The following is a 17,022-nucleotide window of genomic DNA, read 5'->3' as shown; positions in this document are numbered from 1 at the left end:
CCCTTAATACACATGGTTTCCTCACTTGGTAGTAAAGGCTGCCAGCTTAGCACAGTGTGTGGTTCATACTGGTTAGTGCTATTTTAACAACCGTTTATACTCTGTGCATAGGGTGTATAAGTTACATGCGTATGTTCCCTGGCTGCACCGAGCACTGGATATAGAAGGAAGCTGTATAGAATTACTTCATCACTCTGTGGCTTAATTTTGAAGCACTTCTCTTTCTGGAAAAAAAGACCTTTTCAACATTGCTAACTCATTTCACAGAATGGACACATGAACTAGCATGGCCATAACTTCATCACATTCGTAATATACAGAGGACACCACACTGGTGGATTTTCAGAGAGCTTTTCACATATTCTACCTCATCTAATCCTCTTGAGGCTGTACAAGTGAGATGATAATGTATCACTTTAATAGATGTTTGAAACTCAGAAGAATTGAAATGATTTGCCAACATTGCATAAATAAGAAGTGGCACTATAATTTGAACCCAGTACTATAATTTCAAGTCCAATGTCCTTTAGCCTGTACCGCAACTGACCCCAACAATTATCCTATTAACTTGATCAAAGTGTGTAGACACCTATCCTGATCATCAAAGCTCAAAAATGCCTGATGCAAAGAATAGTTTGCCTTGGCTTATGTGAATCAAATTGGCCATACGTTTCATTGGATATACTTCTGAGCTTAGTGCATGCTATTTCCTTTATGGATCACGTTTCCTGTTGCCAAACTCCTACTCACCCTTCAAGATTTGGGCGCATATGAACACCTCCAGGCAATTTTTCTAGCTATGTGTGCCCATCCCAGCTGACTGGACCACCCCTTTTTTTAACTACAAAGAAAACAGACCATATCTGTGCAATCAGTTTATGTATTTAGACCTAAAAAGCAGAACTGAGTCCTAAAAATGCAACTTTCTGCTATGGACCAGCACATCAGGGGACGACATTAAGGAGACAGAACAATTCTTCATTGTCTTGCATTGTGTTGTTTCTGCCCGAAACTAAACTTTCTTCATTTTCTTACTTGCTCTGAAACTTATAAGAAATAATGCCTTAATTTTTCTTTTAAAAAAAAAGTGTTTGCTTGTTTTTTTTTCCTAGTAAGAAATTGACTTAAAAGGAAATAGCCCCTAAATTTACACTGAGGTGTAAATGACTGACAGCTGATCCTTTCCCAGATGCAGAGTTTCCAGGGAAGGCCTGAGGGAAGTCTGAGTTCCTGGCATGAGAAGGGGGAGGGTGCAGACACAATGTAGGCAACTGGTAGGCAGGTGTGAAGAAGGATTCAGAAAGCAGCAGCTGGAGGCCCTGGCAACAACTGTGGCTTTCTCCACCACAGCGTTGGGGCTGGACCTGTTGTCAGGGATCTGGACTGAACAATTCTGTTTTTAACACAACATATATACATATGCGAGAACTGAGTTCACCAAAGTGCTGGATTCTTATCTAAATAACTTACCATTATTTTCAGAAGAAAAAACATTTATAAATCTTGTAAGCAAGTCAGTGAATCAAAATAACTCAACATAAGGTAGGCCAGTGTTGAGGCCTTCTTATTCGGTAAGAAAAGGGTTTTTCTTCACTAAAGACCTAATGTGAGGAAAGCCACATCATGACTAAGTTGTGCACCCAGGCAGGGTTAACGTGATCATGACCTAGGAACATCCTGAACAACTTGGCAGGGGAAGAGCTACGCCATCTCTACATGTCTACCATCTGCTTCTTTAAGGTCCAGTTCAAATTCTACCTTTGTCATGAAGCCTCCCTTGATTCTACCTCCTCCCACCATTGTTCTTCCCTCCAGACTCCCACAGCATTTCATCTGAACCACTGTTAACTTATCTCTAATTACCTATTACCCATCGTAGCACCGTGTGGCAGGTGGCAGGAAATGTTTACTGAATGAATGCAGGAATTTACATTGTGAACATTAATCTGCCATCCGGGTATGTCCTACCTAAGACACATTTCTTTAGATTATTTACAAAGATTATAAGAAACATCGGGAGGGAACTGAACTACTTATCATAACACCTCAAAGACATTATTTACATATTAACAAGTCCTACATCAGACATGTTGATATATATTTAGACAAAAGGATACATAAAGAATGTACTTTAGAATAAATATATCTAAATGAATACATACAAAAACCGTATGGTAAGGTAACAATCTATATACACGTAGAATTAGAATAAGTGAGACAAGGTGACATAATTTGAAAATCATGCCCAGGGTCCCCTTACCAATACAGTCCTCTGTGTAGCCACACTTTCTGCAAATCCTTACTCACTGTCATTTTACCTGGGAAATATATGACATCTCATTTTCCCTCTCTCTTGTCTTCTCCCTGACACAAGCTACAGTATCCCAGCTGTTGCTGACCTACAGCCACTGCTCTGCTGTGGGCCAGCTGGGCACTGCCAGCTTAGTCTCCCTAAATGTCCCACCTCGGATTGAGTTCTGGTTCCTCCACAATCTTAGCATGTTACTTGTACAAGTAATTTCATGTCTTTGGGTTTTATTTCCTCTGAAAATACAGATAATAATAGTATCTACCTCTGAGGACTGCGTAAGAATAACCTGAGGTGCTGTAGGTAGAGCATGTATGTCTGGCACATAATAAATATCCAGCAAATGTTGATTATTATCACCATCATCAGTATTGCTTCCTTTGTTTTTCTTGTGGAACATCCAGCTTGCAGGTTGGGAATTGTCTAATACATTGATGCCAAAACCATATCCTTCAGAAGCTGCTCCAAGACTCCCACACAATCCTGCCTTGTGACGACACTCCCAAGCACACTCTACTCACACTCAGGAAGGGTGGGTAAATGCAGAGATTCTTGAATTTGAATTGGGCTCTGTAGTCCCAAGATACCTACCACTAATCCGACAAATACCCTCTGTGTAAATTAATACAGCTTCAGCATCACACATGCCCAACAAATATAAACCATACACAACTGCTGTTCATAACTTCAGGATTAGTCTCCTATTCCTTTTCCTTGACCAGACAATTTTGCAGAAGTAAATATATAACTAAAACCCCTCAAAACAAAGCGTGGTGATTGCACTGTTCTTCTGTTGAAAGACTCCTCCATTTTGGGGGGGATACTAAATCACATCCTGACATTGCAAAATTTTCAAAGCGTAATTAACCTGCCTTTCTTCACATTCCTGCTGTGGCAATTGTTTGAGACACAGCGTTATAAGGGACCAAAAGAGAGCAGTGAAGGACACATGATGCTGTGAACATCTAGGCGCCCACCAGGGGAAGGACACTAGCCAGAGGGGCAGAGAGGAAGGCCAGGCGAGGCGGAGTCTGGAGGAAAAGCCATGTCCAGTCTGAAGATGCTTCCACTTCTGCTCTTACTCCACATGCAGCTTTCCAAGGCCTTTCTACCACCTTCTCAACACAAGGAAGAGAAAAATATGAAAATTGTTCAGGTAAATTAACAATCAGGTGGGGTGGTTGACTTGCTGGTAATTAGGAAGTAGTATGGATTGTTTTCTCTTTTTAGTTAAAACAGCCTGAAAGAAATTATGTGGATGATTTGTTTGAGCTTTAACACCTCATTTTAATGATTTGGAGGGTTCTGAGCTGGATCCTCTAAAAGCCAGGCATGAAAACAAGCTGGGCACTTCAAATCCTGGAAAACAGGCTGCAGAGCTGCCTCCAGCTGGGGAACCATGGTTTTAATGACAAAACTGAATGATTTTCTTTTCTTACTTACCTAAGATTCTCCCTTGCAGTCCATCTGCAACCCAGTTATTGTATGTCTGGTACTTGTCTTTGAAGCCAAAAATCCCAAGTGTTCAAGAGAGGATAAGGATTGGAAACAATAAGGGAATAAAATCAGTTTATAGTTTAATCAGAATTCCTTACAACAGCTTATGGGGCTGTTTATAAACTCTTGGAAACACTGTAAAAGGAGAACCAATTGCTTTCTTCTGGTGTTTCACAGTTTGAATGTCAGGCCAAATTTTTAAGACACACAAGGGAATGCTGTCACAAATTTGTCATGCACAACGTCCTTAGCATTACCGTTTTAGAAAAATATTGTTCTTTCTTTTTTTTCCTTTTATATTTTAAAGATCTCTTACAATGGTAATAGTAACCCTTGGGGTAACAGCTAGTTTATTCAGTATTTACTCTGTACAGGGCACTCTGTTAAATACTTCACAAATATTATCTTGTTTCGTCCTCACAACAACCCTGCGAAAGGGGTATTACTATTTCCACTTTAGAGACCAAAGTGACTCCTGAGCCAGGTAAGTGATATGTCCAAGAACTCATAGTTAATTCGTGGCAGAAGTAACATTCAAACCCAAAACAATCTGATTCCATAGCCTGTGAGACTGCAAAAACACCCTGTCCTCTGTCACTTGGAAAGAGCTGGATAGTCACAGGCTGCTTAAGGTGAAAGAAATAAGTCTTAGGCTTGACTAAACACCCCTTGAACCTCTACTTCCTAATGAGTGTTGGCCCCTTTAAAAAAGTTACTGTGGTGGATAAAATGCCCATGTCAGTGAGGCCACTGTTGCCCCAAACCTTATTTGGATTTCTTTTTTGAAATAGTCAATTCTCACTTGAGAAGCAGTATGATAAGTTGGGACCTGAATTGTCATCTTGGCAAGTTCCTTCCTTCTCTGAGCCTCCATTGCTTAATAAGGAGGCATAAACCATCTCTACCGAAATAAAGAGGTTTAAAAGAGAGAAACTTCACTGATGCAACTAATACTTCAAGAAGTCAATAAATGCTAGTGCTAATTTTTTTTTAATAAAAATAAGGCTTGGACCTCCTCTCTTATGAAATATCTATTATTTTAAACCCTCATCCAAGGACATTTTTTCATGGTTTTTAGAGAGACAGGAAGGGGTGAGGGAGAGAGAGAAACATCGATATGAGGGAAACATCCATTGGTTGCCTCCCACAAGCACCCCGACTAGGAATCAAACCCACAACCTTTCAATTTGCAAGACAGTGCTCCAACCAACTGAGCCATACCAGCCAGGGCACTTTTTTTTTTTTTCTTTGTATAAACATTAATTGCAGCACTGACTGAGGTGCTGTTCTTTTCAACAGACACTATTCTCAAAGTCAACCTACAAATTTGTGTTTTTTGATCCTGTGACTATCAGATTATTAGACTGTTCGAGTTCTGCAGTAACTTAAAATGAATACACAATACCCAGAGAATTGAAGGTAATTTCAGAGCAAGTTCCCTCACAGGTTTGTCTTTGTCCAGAATTACCTAGAAAAGTTCTACCAGTTACCAAAGAACAGACGTCAGCCTACAACGGAGAACAGCGACAGTGTGATGGTTGAAAAGCTGAAAGTAATGCAGCGATTCTTCAGGCTGAATGTGACCGGGAAGCCAAATGAGGAAACCCTGGAGATGATGCAAAAGCCTCGCTGTGGAGTGCCCGACAGCAAAGGTTTCATGTTAACTCCAGGAAGTCCCAAGTGGGAACACAATAATCTGACCTACAGGTGATACTCCTATAGTTTCAAAATGTATTCATTCAGCCAGTGTTGACTGAGCATTGCTAACATGATAGGCAGAGTTCTAGGACTTGGGATACACCAGAGACAAGTAAATAAATATCCCTGCCCTTGTAGAGTTTAGATGCTAATGAATAAGTATGAAAGTGAAAGGGTAAACCTCTCTTCAGCCCACAGCCTGCCATTTCTGACTTCTTCTCTAATAATCTAAAGATGACTATGCCAATGTTAAACTGTCTCTCTAAGAATTCACTTTAGGACCCAAAAAAAGGCTTAATTATAGTTGGAAAGAGACTAGCTCCACCTTCCATGCATCTTATGATAATGATAATAATTAATACCCAATATTCGTTAAATGCTATTTTACAATAATATGTCAAGTAGTGAAATGTTTTACATGTATTTAATTCCCCACAACAACCTTATGAGAGGGGTACTATTTTATTATCCTCATTCTATAAATAAGGAAACTAAATTTAAAGACACGTAATAAATTGTTCAGAACCCATGTCTGTCATCAGCCCTGAGTCCTGCACTCTCTCCTTATGCCCTGCCCAGTTGTAGCTTGTCATGTATGCAACTCACTCCAAAATGGAGACACATGATCTGCTTATTGATGGAGTGCTGTTCTAAACAATAATAAGTCCTCACACATCTTCTCATTTTGAAGGATTATTAACAATCCCCAACAATTGTCCAAGGCTGATGTGGAAGCAGCTATTAAAAAAGCCTTTCAAGTCTGGAGTGACGCATCACCTCTGGGGTTCACTGTCTCAGAGGGAAAAGCAGACATCGATATTGCTTTTGTCCAAAGAGGTGGGCTCGAAGCAGTCATGCTCAATTTTGCTTTCTCCTGCTAACATGAGACTTGACAAAGACCTAATACAAATTGTTTTATTTTAGTTCATGGTGACAATTCTCCATTCGATGGACCCAATGGAATCCTTGCTCATGCCTTTCAACCAGGCCAAGGTATTGGAGGAGATGTTCATTTTGATATAGAAGAAACATGGACCAGCACCTCTGAAAGTAAGTCAACCAAGGTTAGGTCAATATATGGGTTCTGAGTAAACATTTGCCACATTAGAATTTACCCCTGCTAACACACACACACACACACACACACACACACACACACAAATCCCATTTATTGTAACAATTCAAACTCACACAACCTGAGCACTGAATATTTTTGCTACCTTAAGACACTGAGTCAATTTAGGTTTTAAAAAAATCCTGGAGCTAATTACTGATCTTGTTTCCTAGGACAAAATTCAGAAAGCTACAAATCATTGCTAAATCTTGCCTGGCCCTGTTTGTATAAAGTTTTACAAGAACACGGCCACACTTACTTGTTCATGTGTCATCTATTCTTTCATGCTCCAACGGCAGGCTGAGGAGTTGCAACAGAGACCGTATGGCCCACAAAGCCTCAAATATTCACTACCTGGACCTTTACAGAAAACATTTGCTGAACACTGCTTTAGGGCATAGCTTTCTCTTTATTATTCTGAAATTTAATAATGTTTGAAAATTATTAAGATCCTATAAGAAAAAGATCCTAGTTTTGGAAATTCAGAAATAATGGGGTTCATTTAGAAAACTGTTTACTTAGAAAAGAGCAGCTGCCTCCTTCTTCATCTAGTTATTTCGTCTTCCTGGAGCTCTTTTGCAATGGTACATTCCTATGTAGCAAGCCTCCTTTTTCAGGATAAAACTCAGAATAAGCCCTGGCTAGTGTGGCTCAGTGGATTGAGTGCCAGCCTGCAAACCAAAGGGTTGCCAGTTCGATTCCCAGTCAGGGCACATGCTTGTGTTGCGGGCCAGATCCCCAGTTAGGGGCATGTAAGAAGCAACCACACACTGAGGTTTCTCTCCCACTCTTTCTCCCTCCCCTCCCTTCTCTCTAAAAATAAATAAAATCTTTTTAAAAAATGACTCAGAAGACTTGGACCACCTGAAGGGAAGAACTGAGGATAAGGACAGGTATAACCAGTCCATACAGTACTTCACAAGGCCATGGGATAATAATATGTCACAGAACACTTTTTAGAAAAGGAATCTTTTATTTTTGCTTGGGCCTAGTTCCTCCCATCATTTTCTCACCATGGGTGTTGTGTTTATTCCACCTAAGTTTCTGTCCTAAGAGAGCCATGCGTACACAAAGATAAATTACACTCTCAGCTGCTATGTATTCCTATAGCCCAAACTGTTAGTTCAGATGGTCAGTACCTCTCACCTGAATTAAATGACCCAGGATCCCACCTGAACTGTTCACCTCCAATCTCTGCTCCCTCTATTTTTTTCCTATACTGCAGTAGGTTTTGTCTTTGAAAAGCCCACTTGGGATTACATTAGTCTGCCACTTAGAAGTTTCAGTGTTCATATTATATTGATCAAATAATGTCCAAACACCTTCACTTGGCTGAAAGCTCTTGGCCATTTTCCAGCCTCATCTCTCATGGCTTCTCTTCATAGTTCACACACAGTGGCCACATCGCATATTCACTGTTCCTAGATCAAACTACATGCTTTCCAACTTCCCTCTGTTTGCTCATGTTGCTTCCTCTTCCTAAAATGCCACTCCCCACACCCTAAACCCTACCTTTCAAAATCTCTCTCTTCCCATTCTGTATCAAATGCCTTCCCCCACAACCTGTTACTCCCTACTCCCCCACCCGCCCAACTATCTTTTCTTGTCTTTTAGCTGGAAATGAGGCCTTCTCCTGAGAATACCCACAGCCTTTCTATCTCCTTCTCTAACTGTTCTCATTATTCTATGCATTCATCTCTTTTACATACATTTCCCCTGCAGACAGTGCACCCTGATAAATCTCCCAGAGCCCCTGTCATTCAAAGATTTTTTTTGTAATGCATTCATGAATGCAGGAAAAGAGAGAGAGAGAGAAAGGAAGGAAGGAAGGAAGGAAAGAAGGAAGGGAAAAGAAAGAAAGAACGAAAGAAAGAAAGAACGAAAGAAAGGAAAGAAAGAAAGAAAGAAAGAAAGAAAGAAAGAAAGAAAGGAAGGAAGGAAGGAAGGAAGGAAGGAAGGAAGGAAGGAAGGAAGGAAGGAAGGAAGGAAGAAAGAAAGGAAGGAAAGAAAGAAAGAAAGAAAGAAAGAAAGAAAGAAAGAAAGAAAGAAAGAAAGAAAGAAAGAAAAAGAAGGAAGGAAAGGAAGGAAGGAAGGAAGGAGGGAAGGAAGGAGGGAAGGAAGGAAAGAAAGCAAGTCTTGGAACTTGAGTAGAATTTTATGAGGCTACTTACCAACAGGAAGTTGAACGCTGTGGTAAGAGCACAAGTCTCACCATTATACCTGGCTTTGAGCCCAGCTCTACCACTAATTAGTTACAAGACTAATAACGACACTCAAACTCTGTGGGCTTCAGTTCCTTCCTGTAAGAATATTTTTAGCAATATTTCATGAAAATGTTGTGAGGATTAAATAATATTACACTTCCTAACATATAGAAAATACTCTACAACTGTAATTTAAAGTGTAGGCATGAAAGAAAATGTACAGTGTGTTTGTGAGATGGCACATACACTGGCTAGAGCGAAGGGTTCACAACAGAAGTCAAGCCTTCAAATGTCTGTGGGAGCCAAATGGAGAGGTCTTGGACTTGGCAAAGGAACTTGGGCCTTACTTGATTTTTTTAAAAACTGTGAGCCTTGGTAGTTTTAAGTTCTCAGCTGTGAAAGGCACTAGGATTGTAAAGTTTAAAGACAAGGAAAGGGAGCAATAAGAGGCAGTGTTTGTCTCTTTGTTGTGGAGAATTCCTGAAGCTGCGTGGAGACCTCAGAATCAGGGAAGAGCTGGTGTTAGGCTTTGGGCAGTCAGTGAGTCAGCTCTGAATCTGAGACTACTCTGCCGCTTGGCAGGCTTCTTAACTACCCACTTACTGAGACCCTACTAATGGGGCTCAGGGCCTGAGACACTGGAGAAGGGTGTGAGTGGGTGCACAAGACGAGAGGGTTCCTGAGAGTCATGAGACCTGCAATGGCTTTGCCCTCATTTCTCTAAGCCTCAGGTCCACATCCATTAAATATGGGAATCAGAATAAAGGCAGGGTTTGTTTTTTTTTAATTCTAAAAGTTGATGCAAAGTTTAGTCACCTAAGCTAAGCCTATAACCCCTACCTGGATTCCTTCTAATCTTCATTTCTGTGGGTTCCTGAAAAGAAAAAAAAAAATCACCGGCATGGGTTTTGGCGTTGAAGCTGCACTCCTTGAGATCATATTTCCATTACCCTTGAATACCCTTGAAGACATTCATCACGCATGCTTGCATTTCAGATTACAATTTGTTCCTTGTTGCTGCCCATGAAATTGGCCATTCCTTGGGGCTTTCTCACTCCTCTGACCCTGGTGCCCTGATGTATCCCAACTACGCTTTCAGCGAACCCAGCACCTACTTACTCCCTCAAGATGACATCAATGGCATCCAGGCCATCTATGGTAAGGTCATCCAAAGCACATTGCAGTCCATGGTGAGACCTGGGCACATCAAGGGCGCACATTGAAGTCCTTGTTTGTGGTGGTAGAAGTTGGAGAGCACCTGGGAGTCTACTGGGAGGAGACTGCATGGGTAAAATGTGCTGGGTCCACTCCGCAGAGCATGTGCAGCAGAGAGGAGCACTGAACTGGATGTACATATGGCAACAACAGGGATGGGTCTTTAAAACATTGGCTTCATGGGAAAAAATGATACATAATATGCAGTATAAATTAAATTACACAAAATATGAATCTACATAAATTAAAAATGCACATTGACAAAGGCATTGCAACATGTGCCCAAAAAGATACATATTGAACACATTAAGATTGTTGTTTGTGAGGGAAGTAGGGAAATGTGAATGGATATAAAGAAACATTTTTTAAAGTCATGACTGAAACTTCAGAGAAGGATATGGAAGCCTTTGGCTCTGCTTATAAGAAAACTGCCTCATTAAGACCATTGCATCTCTCCTCCCTCTTGTTCTCCTGCCCCCTAGTGGCTGTGACTAAAAACAAGAAATCAGAGAAGAGGTTTGCAGCTCTAAAAAAAGTGTGAAAGGAAGTGGAATGATAGAGAGTGGAGTGGAATGGAACTGGGGGGAGTTTTGCCTCACAGTAGAATTTTTAGGAATGACTAGACCTACTCTAACGGCCTTTACTCCCCAACTCCTTCCTCCCCCCAAATAATCTTGTTCCTTTGCTCACCAATGTGTTTTAAATTCTCTTAACTATTACTATTGTGTAGCTCTTTGTTCTACAATGAGAAAACACATTGGAATGCAAATAGTTATAGAAAAAAATGTTATTAAAATTTGACTTAGACTTATGCTGTGGGGTAAAAGTCTGAAAAAAAAAAGAAGTCCTTTCCTAACGGCGAATTTTGGAGGGAAAGTAGGAGTTGGATACTAAGTGACCAAAAAATGCAGAAAGAGGAAGCAAGAAAGGGGAGAAGTATGGTATTAGGATTGGGGAGGCACAGAATTCAAATTCCTTTACTTTACAATTTAACCTGAAACTGTTTCTTAAAATCACTATTACTTATTTTTAAAGTAATTTTTAAGAGGGCCAAATGTATAGTTACTGTGATTCTTGTGTGATAGCCTGGGCATATTTTTTCATCATGCGAAGACCCATCGTCATCCTGAGAAGTGATGAAATACAATAAATAATCACACTGGACTTATGCTTATAAAAAGCATTTTATTTTTCAGGACCTTCAGACAACCCCATCCAACCAACAGGACCAAGCGCACCCACAGCCTGTGATCCCCGTCTAACATTTGATGCTATCACCACATTCCGTGGAGAAATACTTTTCTTTAAAGACAAGTATATGATTGAGCTATTCCTTCCTTTGGCTTCTTTTACTGGCATAACTTAAAACTGGATTTTAATTAAGTCCCATATTACACATTAGCTTTTCCTGTGAATTCTATACATACGCGTCTCATTGGAGTTTCGGGTGTTTTCTGGGTAACTCAAAACAACCAGGAAAAGAAAACTAAAACATTTATGAACACTCAGATGTTTGTGGTGATGTAAGTACCAGCCTATGAGCTCTAGCCCTTTGGGAACTACATAGCTAAGTTTGCCCAACACCAAAGCATCATTCAGCTTGCCCACATTCAGTCAAGTAAATGAAAACTCTCGCTGAAGCTGCAGGGTGAATCATTTAAGTTGACTGAATTTTTCTATTTTCCATTGGCTATTTTGTGGTTATGTAATCACAGGCTGAGTATTACTTTTTCTGGAAAAGTCTAAATAGTCTCATCATTTTGTAGGAACAATAATGAAAGAACCTAAAGTAAGATTTGTCCATGTGTGAGGAGGGGACAGTGTAAAAGGTAATCAAACAAGATCACTCTTATGACCCTTCTGAAAACTGTAAAGTACTCACCAGATGGACAATACCACAATAAAATGCTGGCTGAATATTGGTCCCTGTGATAGAAACTTTGTTTTTATTCTACTGTCATATCCTCCCAGCAACCTTAGAAAGGGTAATACAAGCCCAAGACTCACAGAGGCTGCCTACTTAGACTATAGGTGTGTGGTTTTCTCTCTTATGTTTCATTAGATACTTCTGGAGAAGGCATCCTCAGCTACGAAGAGTTGATCTCAATTTTATTTCTCTATTCTGGCCATCCCTGCCCAGTGGTATACAGGCTGCTTATGAGGATTTTGAGAGAGACCTAGTTTTCCTCTTTAAAGGTATCTGCCTAGGATTTCATTTCATTTTGGTTCTGCCGGGAGGGAGAGGAAAAGGACTTTTTTGTGGTACCTTCCTGGTTCAAAGGAGGTGAGCCAGAGAGAGGGTGTTATGCTGGCCAGGTTTTCGTCTAGGGACCTGAGTTGGATCCTATCTCTGCCACTAACTACTGTGCAAACTTGAGCAGGTTGTATCCTCTTCCAGCCTCAGTTTTCTCATCTACAAAATGAGAAAACCAGTGTCCCTTCACCCTCATCCCAGATATAATTTTCTAAAATCCTCCAATACTGTAATTTTACCTCTTTATAGAAGTCCCATAATATAAGACATCTAATTATCAGCCCTAAACATCAGACTGAGAAGTTGGAGTATTTTTAATAGGGGCTGGGGAACCACTGGGGCTAACATAGCCCAATGAATTTCACTTTATCACCTTTATCTTTTAAAGATTACTTGTCCCATATTCATTTCTATGATACATTTATGCAACGAATAAGAAGTGGCACACATTATATAAGAGAGTAAGAACTTTACCAAACATACTACCTGAATCATTTGCAGGCAACAAATACTGGGCTCTAAATGGCTATGACATTCAGCAAGGTTATCCCAAGGACATATCAAACTACGGCTTCCCAAGCAATGTTCAAGCAATTGATGCAGCTGTTTCCTACAGGACAAAAACATACTTCTTTGTAAACAACCAATTCTGGAGGTGAGGTAAACTATTTTTTCAACTATAGATTGAAATCTATGTTTACTTAACCTGTGTACAAACCAATAACAATCAGTCATCTGAAAGTTTTAAAAATCTAGATGGTCTTTGATAGTCATTCTTTTTCATAAGATGATTGATGTTGTTATGGCTTTTGAAAATTTTATTTTTATAAATTAAAATGCCGGTACAATGGTATTGATGATTCTATATAATGAAACAGAGAAAACCTTAACAAAGTACTAGGGCGGGATGCAAAGAAAGAGTGAGACTAATTCTCATTTATGAGTTAAAGTCTAACATTCCCAAACAAATGTTATATAGATAGCTTACAAAATTTGATGTTCAAGTTAGACTTTTTATTTACATTTAGTCAGAGAGTCAGGGGGAGAGAGAAATACATTATGTATCAGTTAACTAAAAGCCTTAGAAAATATAGCTCTTCTTCAAGATAACACTATCAGTAATCAAAAGCCTGTTTTAGTAATAATGATACCCACGTATTTTATAAATAGGTATAAATAAAAAAAAAGAAGTTAACCATTCTTAGTCCCAGTAAATAGGATACTGTGAAGGCTGAATGGGAAAATATGTGTGAAAGCACTCTGTAAAGTGCCTGCAATTAAAATAAAGCCATTATAATTATCTGCTATCCTGGTCTTAAAACACAGGACCTTTTTTTCTCATCAGATATGATAACCGAAGGCAATCCATGGAACCAGGTTATCCCCAAAGCATAGCAAGTACCTTTCAAGGAATAAAAAGTAGAATCGATGCAGTTTTCCAGAAGAATAGTAAGTAGAAAAAGAAACTACTAATTAATTTCTTTAAAATTTTTAAAAAACACTTTTGTATTTGAATGTTATTGTGGGATGAGTGGAGTCTTTTTAATTGAAAATACCAGAGCTCTTACTTCTACTGGCTAATTCAATACATTTTTTTTTATAGACTTCTTCTTTTTCTTCAGTGGATCCAGATATTATGCATTTGATCTTAATGGTCATAGAATCACCAGGGTTGGCAGAAGTATTCAATGGCTTAATTGCAGATAAAGTTGAAGCAATGTGTTTGTATTCACTTTCTGAATATGAAAGGGAAGTCTAATTTGTATATCCATGACATATATCCTATTTATACTCTTATCAACAGTAAGTAATGCTGTTTGCTATCACAGCATTCATCGGACTTGTCCCCAGTGAAAAATACATTTGGTATATTCCACTGTTTTGCAGAGTCTGATTTAGTTCTTTTATATTCCATCTCAGATTAGTGAACCTATCACTAAAGAAGAAGAATAAGTCCTCTTTGTCACCCCAATATTTAATATTCCATTACTTGCTTATCTGACTTTTAAATGCTTATATGTTCCTAAGTCTCTTTAAACATGTCTTAAGTATCCTGCTACATGCAATTTAACACTGGATTTTGGTTAAAAAAGATTACGTACAGATTAGGCAGTACCCCTTGCTTCTATTGAAAATGTAGTGCTATTTTCCACTCTTGGGAGGAAATATTGTTAACACATGTAGATTTGTCTGCCACCAAAGAAGCACGTTTAAATCCAAACTCAGTATCTATGAATATGCTGTATTTGGAACTAAAGGGTTTGCAGATGTAATAAGTTGAGATGAGTTTACACTGGATTATGTGTCCTTATGAGAAGAGACATAAACACACAGTGGAGAAAGAAGTCCATGTGAAGACAGAAATGAGATTGGAGTAATGCTTCTATATACCAAGAACTGCCAGAAACCACCAGAAGCTAGAAAGAAGGAAGGAAGAATCTTCCCTAGAGCCTTCAGAGAGAAGAACTTGACCCTCCCTGCACCTTGATTTTGGATCCCTAACCTCCAAAACTATGATAGAATAAACTTATGTTGTTGTAAGCCACCAAATTGTGGTACTTTATTATGGCAATCCCCACAGCATTGTCCATGAATATGGGTCATGCATATATGTTCTTTAGCTACTCTATTCCCTATGCTGTACTTTACATTCCCATGACTATTCTGTAACTACCAATTTGTACCTAGTCCCTTCACCTTTTTCACCCATTCCTCTAGCCCCTTTCCCATCTGGTAACCACCAAAATAGTCTCTGCCTTTATGATTCTGTTTCTGTTCTGCTTTATGTTGTTTTCTAGAATCAATTGTTGATAGATACGTATTTATTGCCATTTCACTGTTCATATTTTTGAACAACTTTTTCTTAAAGAAGATCATTTAACATTTCATATAGTACTACTGGTTTGGTAGTGGTGAACTTGTTTAGCTTTTTCTTGTCTGGGAAGATCTTTATCTGTCCTTTAATTCTAAATGATAGCTTTGCTCAGTAGAGTAATCTTGGTTGTAGGTTCTTGCTTTTCATCATTTTGAATATTTCTTACCAATTTCTTCTAACCTGCAAAGTTCCTTTAAGAAATAAGCTGATAGTCTTATGGGAGCTCCCTTGTAGGTAACTAACTGCATTTCTGCTGTTTCTTTTAAGATTCTCTCTTTGTATTTAACATTTGTCATTTTAATTATGATGTGTCTTAGTGTGGGCCTCTTTGGGTTCATCTTGTTTGGGACTCTCTGCATTTACTGGACTTGTATGCCTTTTTCTTTATCAAATTAGGGAAGTTTTCTTTCACTGTTTTTTCAAACAGGTTCCCAGTTTGCTTGTTTGTTGTTTTTTTTTTAATATCTCTCCCCTCTTCCCAGCACTCCCATGGTGTGAATGTTGGTATGCTTGAAGTTGTCCCAGAAGCTCTTTACACTATCCTCATTTTTTTTTTGGATTCTTTTTTTTCTTGCTGTTATGATTGACTGTTTTTTGCTTCTTTATATTCCACATTACAGACTTGGTTCTTGGTTTCATCCACTCTACTGTTGATTCCCTGTAAATTGTTCTTTATTCCAATTAGTGTATCCTTCATTTCTGACTATTTTTTATGCTAATGAGGTTCTCATGAAGTTCCTTATAACCAGTGTTTTGAACTCTGCATGTAATAGACTACTTGCCTCCATTTTGTTTATTTTTTCTTCTGGAGCTTTGCTCCATTCTTTCATTTGAGCCATGTTTTTTGTCTCCTCATTTTGGAAGCTTCCTTGTGTTTTTTTCTATGTATTAGGTACAACTGCTACATCTCCCAGGCTTGGCAGAGTTGCCTAATGTATTAGGTGTCTTGTAAGGTCCAGCGGCACACCCTCCCCTGTCCCAACCTGTGTACTGCACCCATTGTATGTGCTATGCACACCCTCTTGTTGTAGTTGAGCCATGATTGCTGTTGATACATTCAAGGTCAGCTACCACCTGTATTCTGTCTGGGGTCACACAGCATAAGCTACAAAACAATCTGAAGATGACTGCTACTTGTGCTAAGCTTGGAGGTGCCCAGGCAAGGCCAACCTATGAACCAAGGCTGGCTGCTGCTATAGCTGGGCCTGGGGCAACTTATCGAGTGGTATGGGGCTCACTGAAGCCAGAAGCTGATTGTTTGAGAGAATTTAGGAAAATCTGATGCATGCGTTAGGACAAGCCATTCATATGGAAAAGCCCCTGGAAATAGCTTGGATGGGCCTGAAAGTTGGGTTGGGCTGGGCCTCAGGGAATCCCCAGTGTAGAGCAAACAGTGTGAGCCAGGCTGATGAGGTCTCAGATATGGCACCCACATGCCACCCTCTGTGTCTCTGTGGAGGGAGGACTGAGAAAAAAAGAAACAATGGCTTCTGCTGGCACCTCAGTCTAGGAGAAATCTTCCCTCCAGCTCTCACCCTGCTGCCAGACACACAGTTTCTCCCTGTATGTCTCTGATATCTTCCAGTCTGCTGCCCCCACACTGGAGCTTAGAGGGATTGAGTCCAAATAAATATGTTCACAGGGCCTTTAAGAGGAGCTGCCTGAGACTCCAGCAGTTTTGTCTTCCACAGCCTCAATCCCCACTGGTTTTTACACCCAGGAGTTATGGGGATTTCTCTTCTTGGCACTGCAGCCCTGGGCTGGTGGGCCTGGTATGGGGCTGGGACCCCTCGCTCCTGTGATGTCCCTCCCAATTTTTATCTGCCATGTGTGGATGTAGGACCAGCCTGTTCTGTG

General features: G+C 39.7%; 1 protein-coding gene across 1 annotated transcript; it reads left to right on the top strand.

Moving 5' to 3' along the window:
- Positions 1 to 3,353: 3,353 nt before the first annotated feature.
- Positions 3,354 to 13,997, top strand: MMP8 (matrix metallopeptidase 8). The gene is made up of 10 exons (XM_054592601.1): positions 3,354 to 3,464; positions 5,268 to 5,512; positions 6,195 to 6,340; positions 6,428 to 6,553; positions 9,818 to 9,979; positions 11,233 to 11,350; positions 12,099 to 12,232; positions 12,792 to 12,945; positions 13,636 to 13,739; positions 13,894 to 13,997. The coding sequence occupies exons 1-10, from the start codon at positions 3,354 to 3,356 to the stop codon at positions 13,995 to 13,997; spliced, it is 1,404 nt and encodes a 467-aa protein (XP_054448576.1).
- Positions 13,998 to 17,022: the final 3,025 nt, after the last annotated feature.

This window comes from Pteronotus mesoamericanus, unplaced genomic scaffold, assembly GCF_021234165.1.
Source record: "Pteronotus mesoamericanus isolate MK-2021 breed Mesoamerican mustached bat unplaced genomic scaffold, CSHL_Meso_final scaffold_36, whole genome shotgun sequence".
NCBI classification, from domain to species: domain Eukaryota; kingdom Metazoa; phylum Chordata; class Mammalia; order Chiroptera; family Mormoopidae; genus Pteronotus; species Pteronotus mesoamericanus.
Note: the sequence above shows the minus strand (reverse complement) of the source record. Positions and strands in the feature narration are given on the sequence as shown.

Bases quoted from the DNA above. Each gene is read 5' to 3' on its own strand.
- MMP8 (XM_054592601.1), top strand. From the start codon at position 3,354: ATGTCCAGTCTGAAGATGCTTCCACTTCTGCTCTTACTCCACATGCAG. The intron at 6,554-9,817 runs GTAAGTCAACCA...CTTGCATTTCAG, and splicing joins ATGGACCAGCACCTCTGAAA to ATTACAATTTGTTCCTTGTT. The intron at 11,351-12,098 runs GTATATGATTGA...ATGTTTCATTAG, and splicing joins ATACTTTTCTTTAAAGACAA to ATACTTCTGGAGAAGGCATC.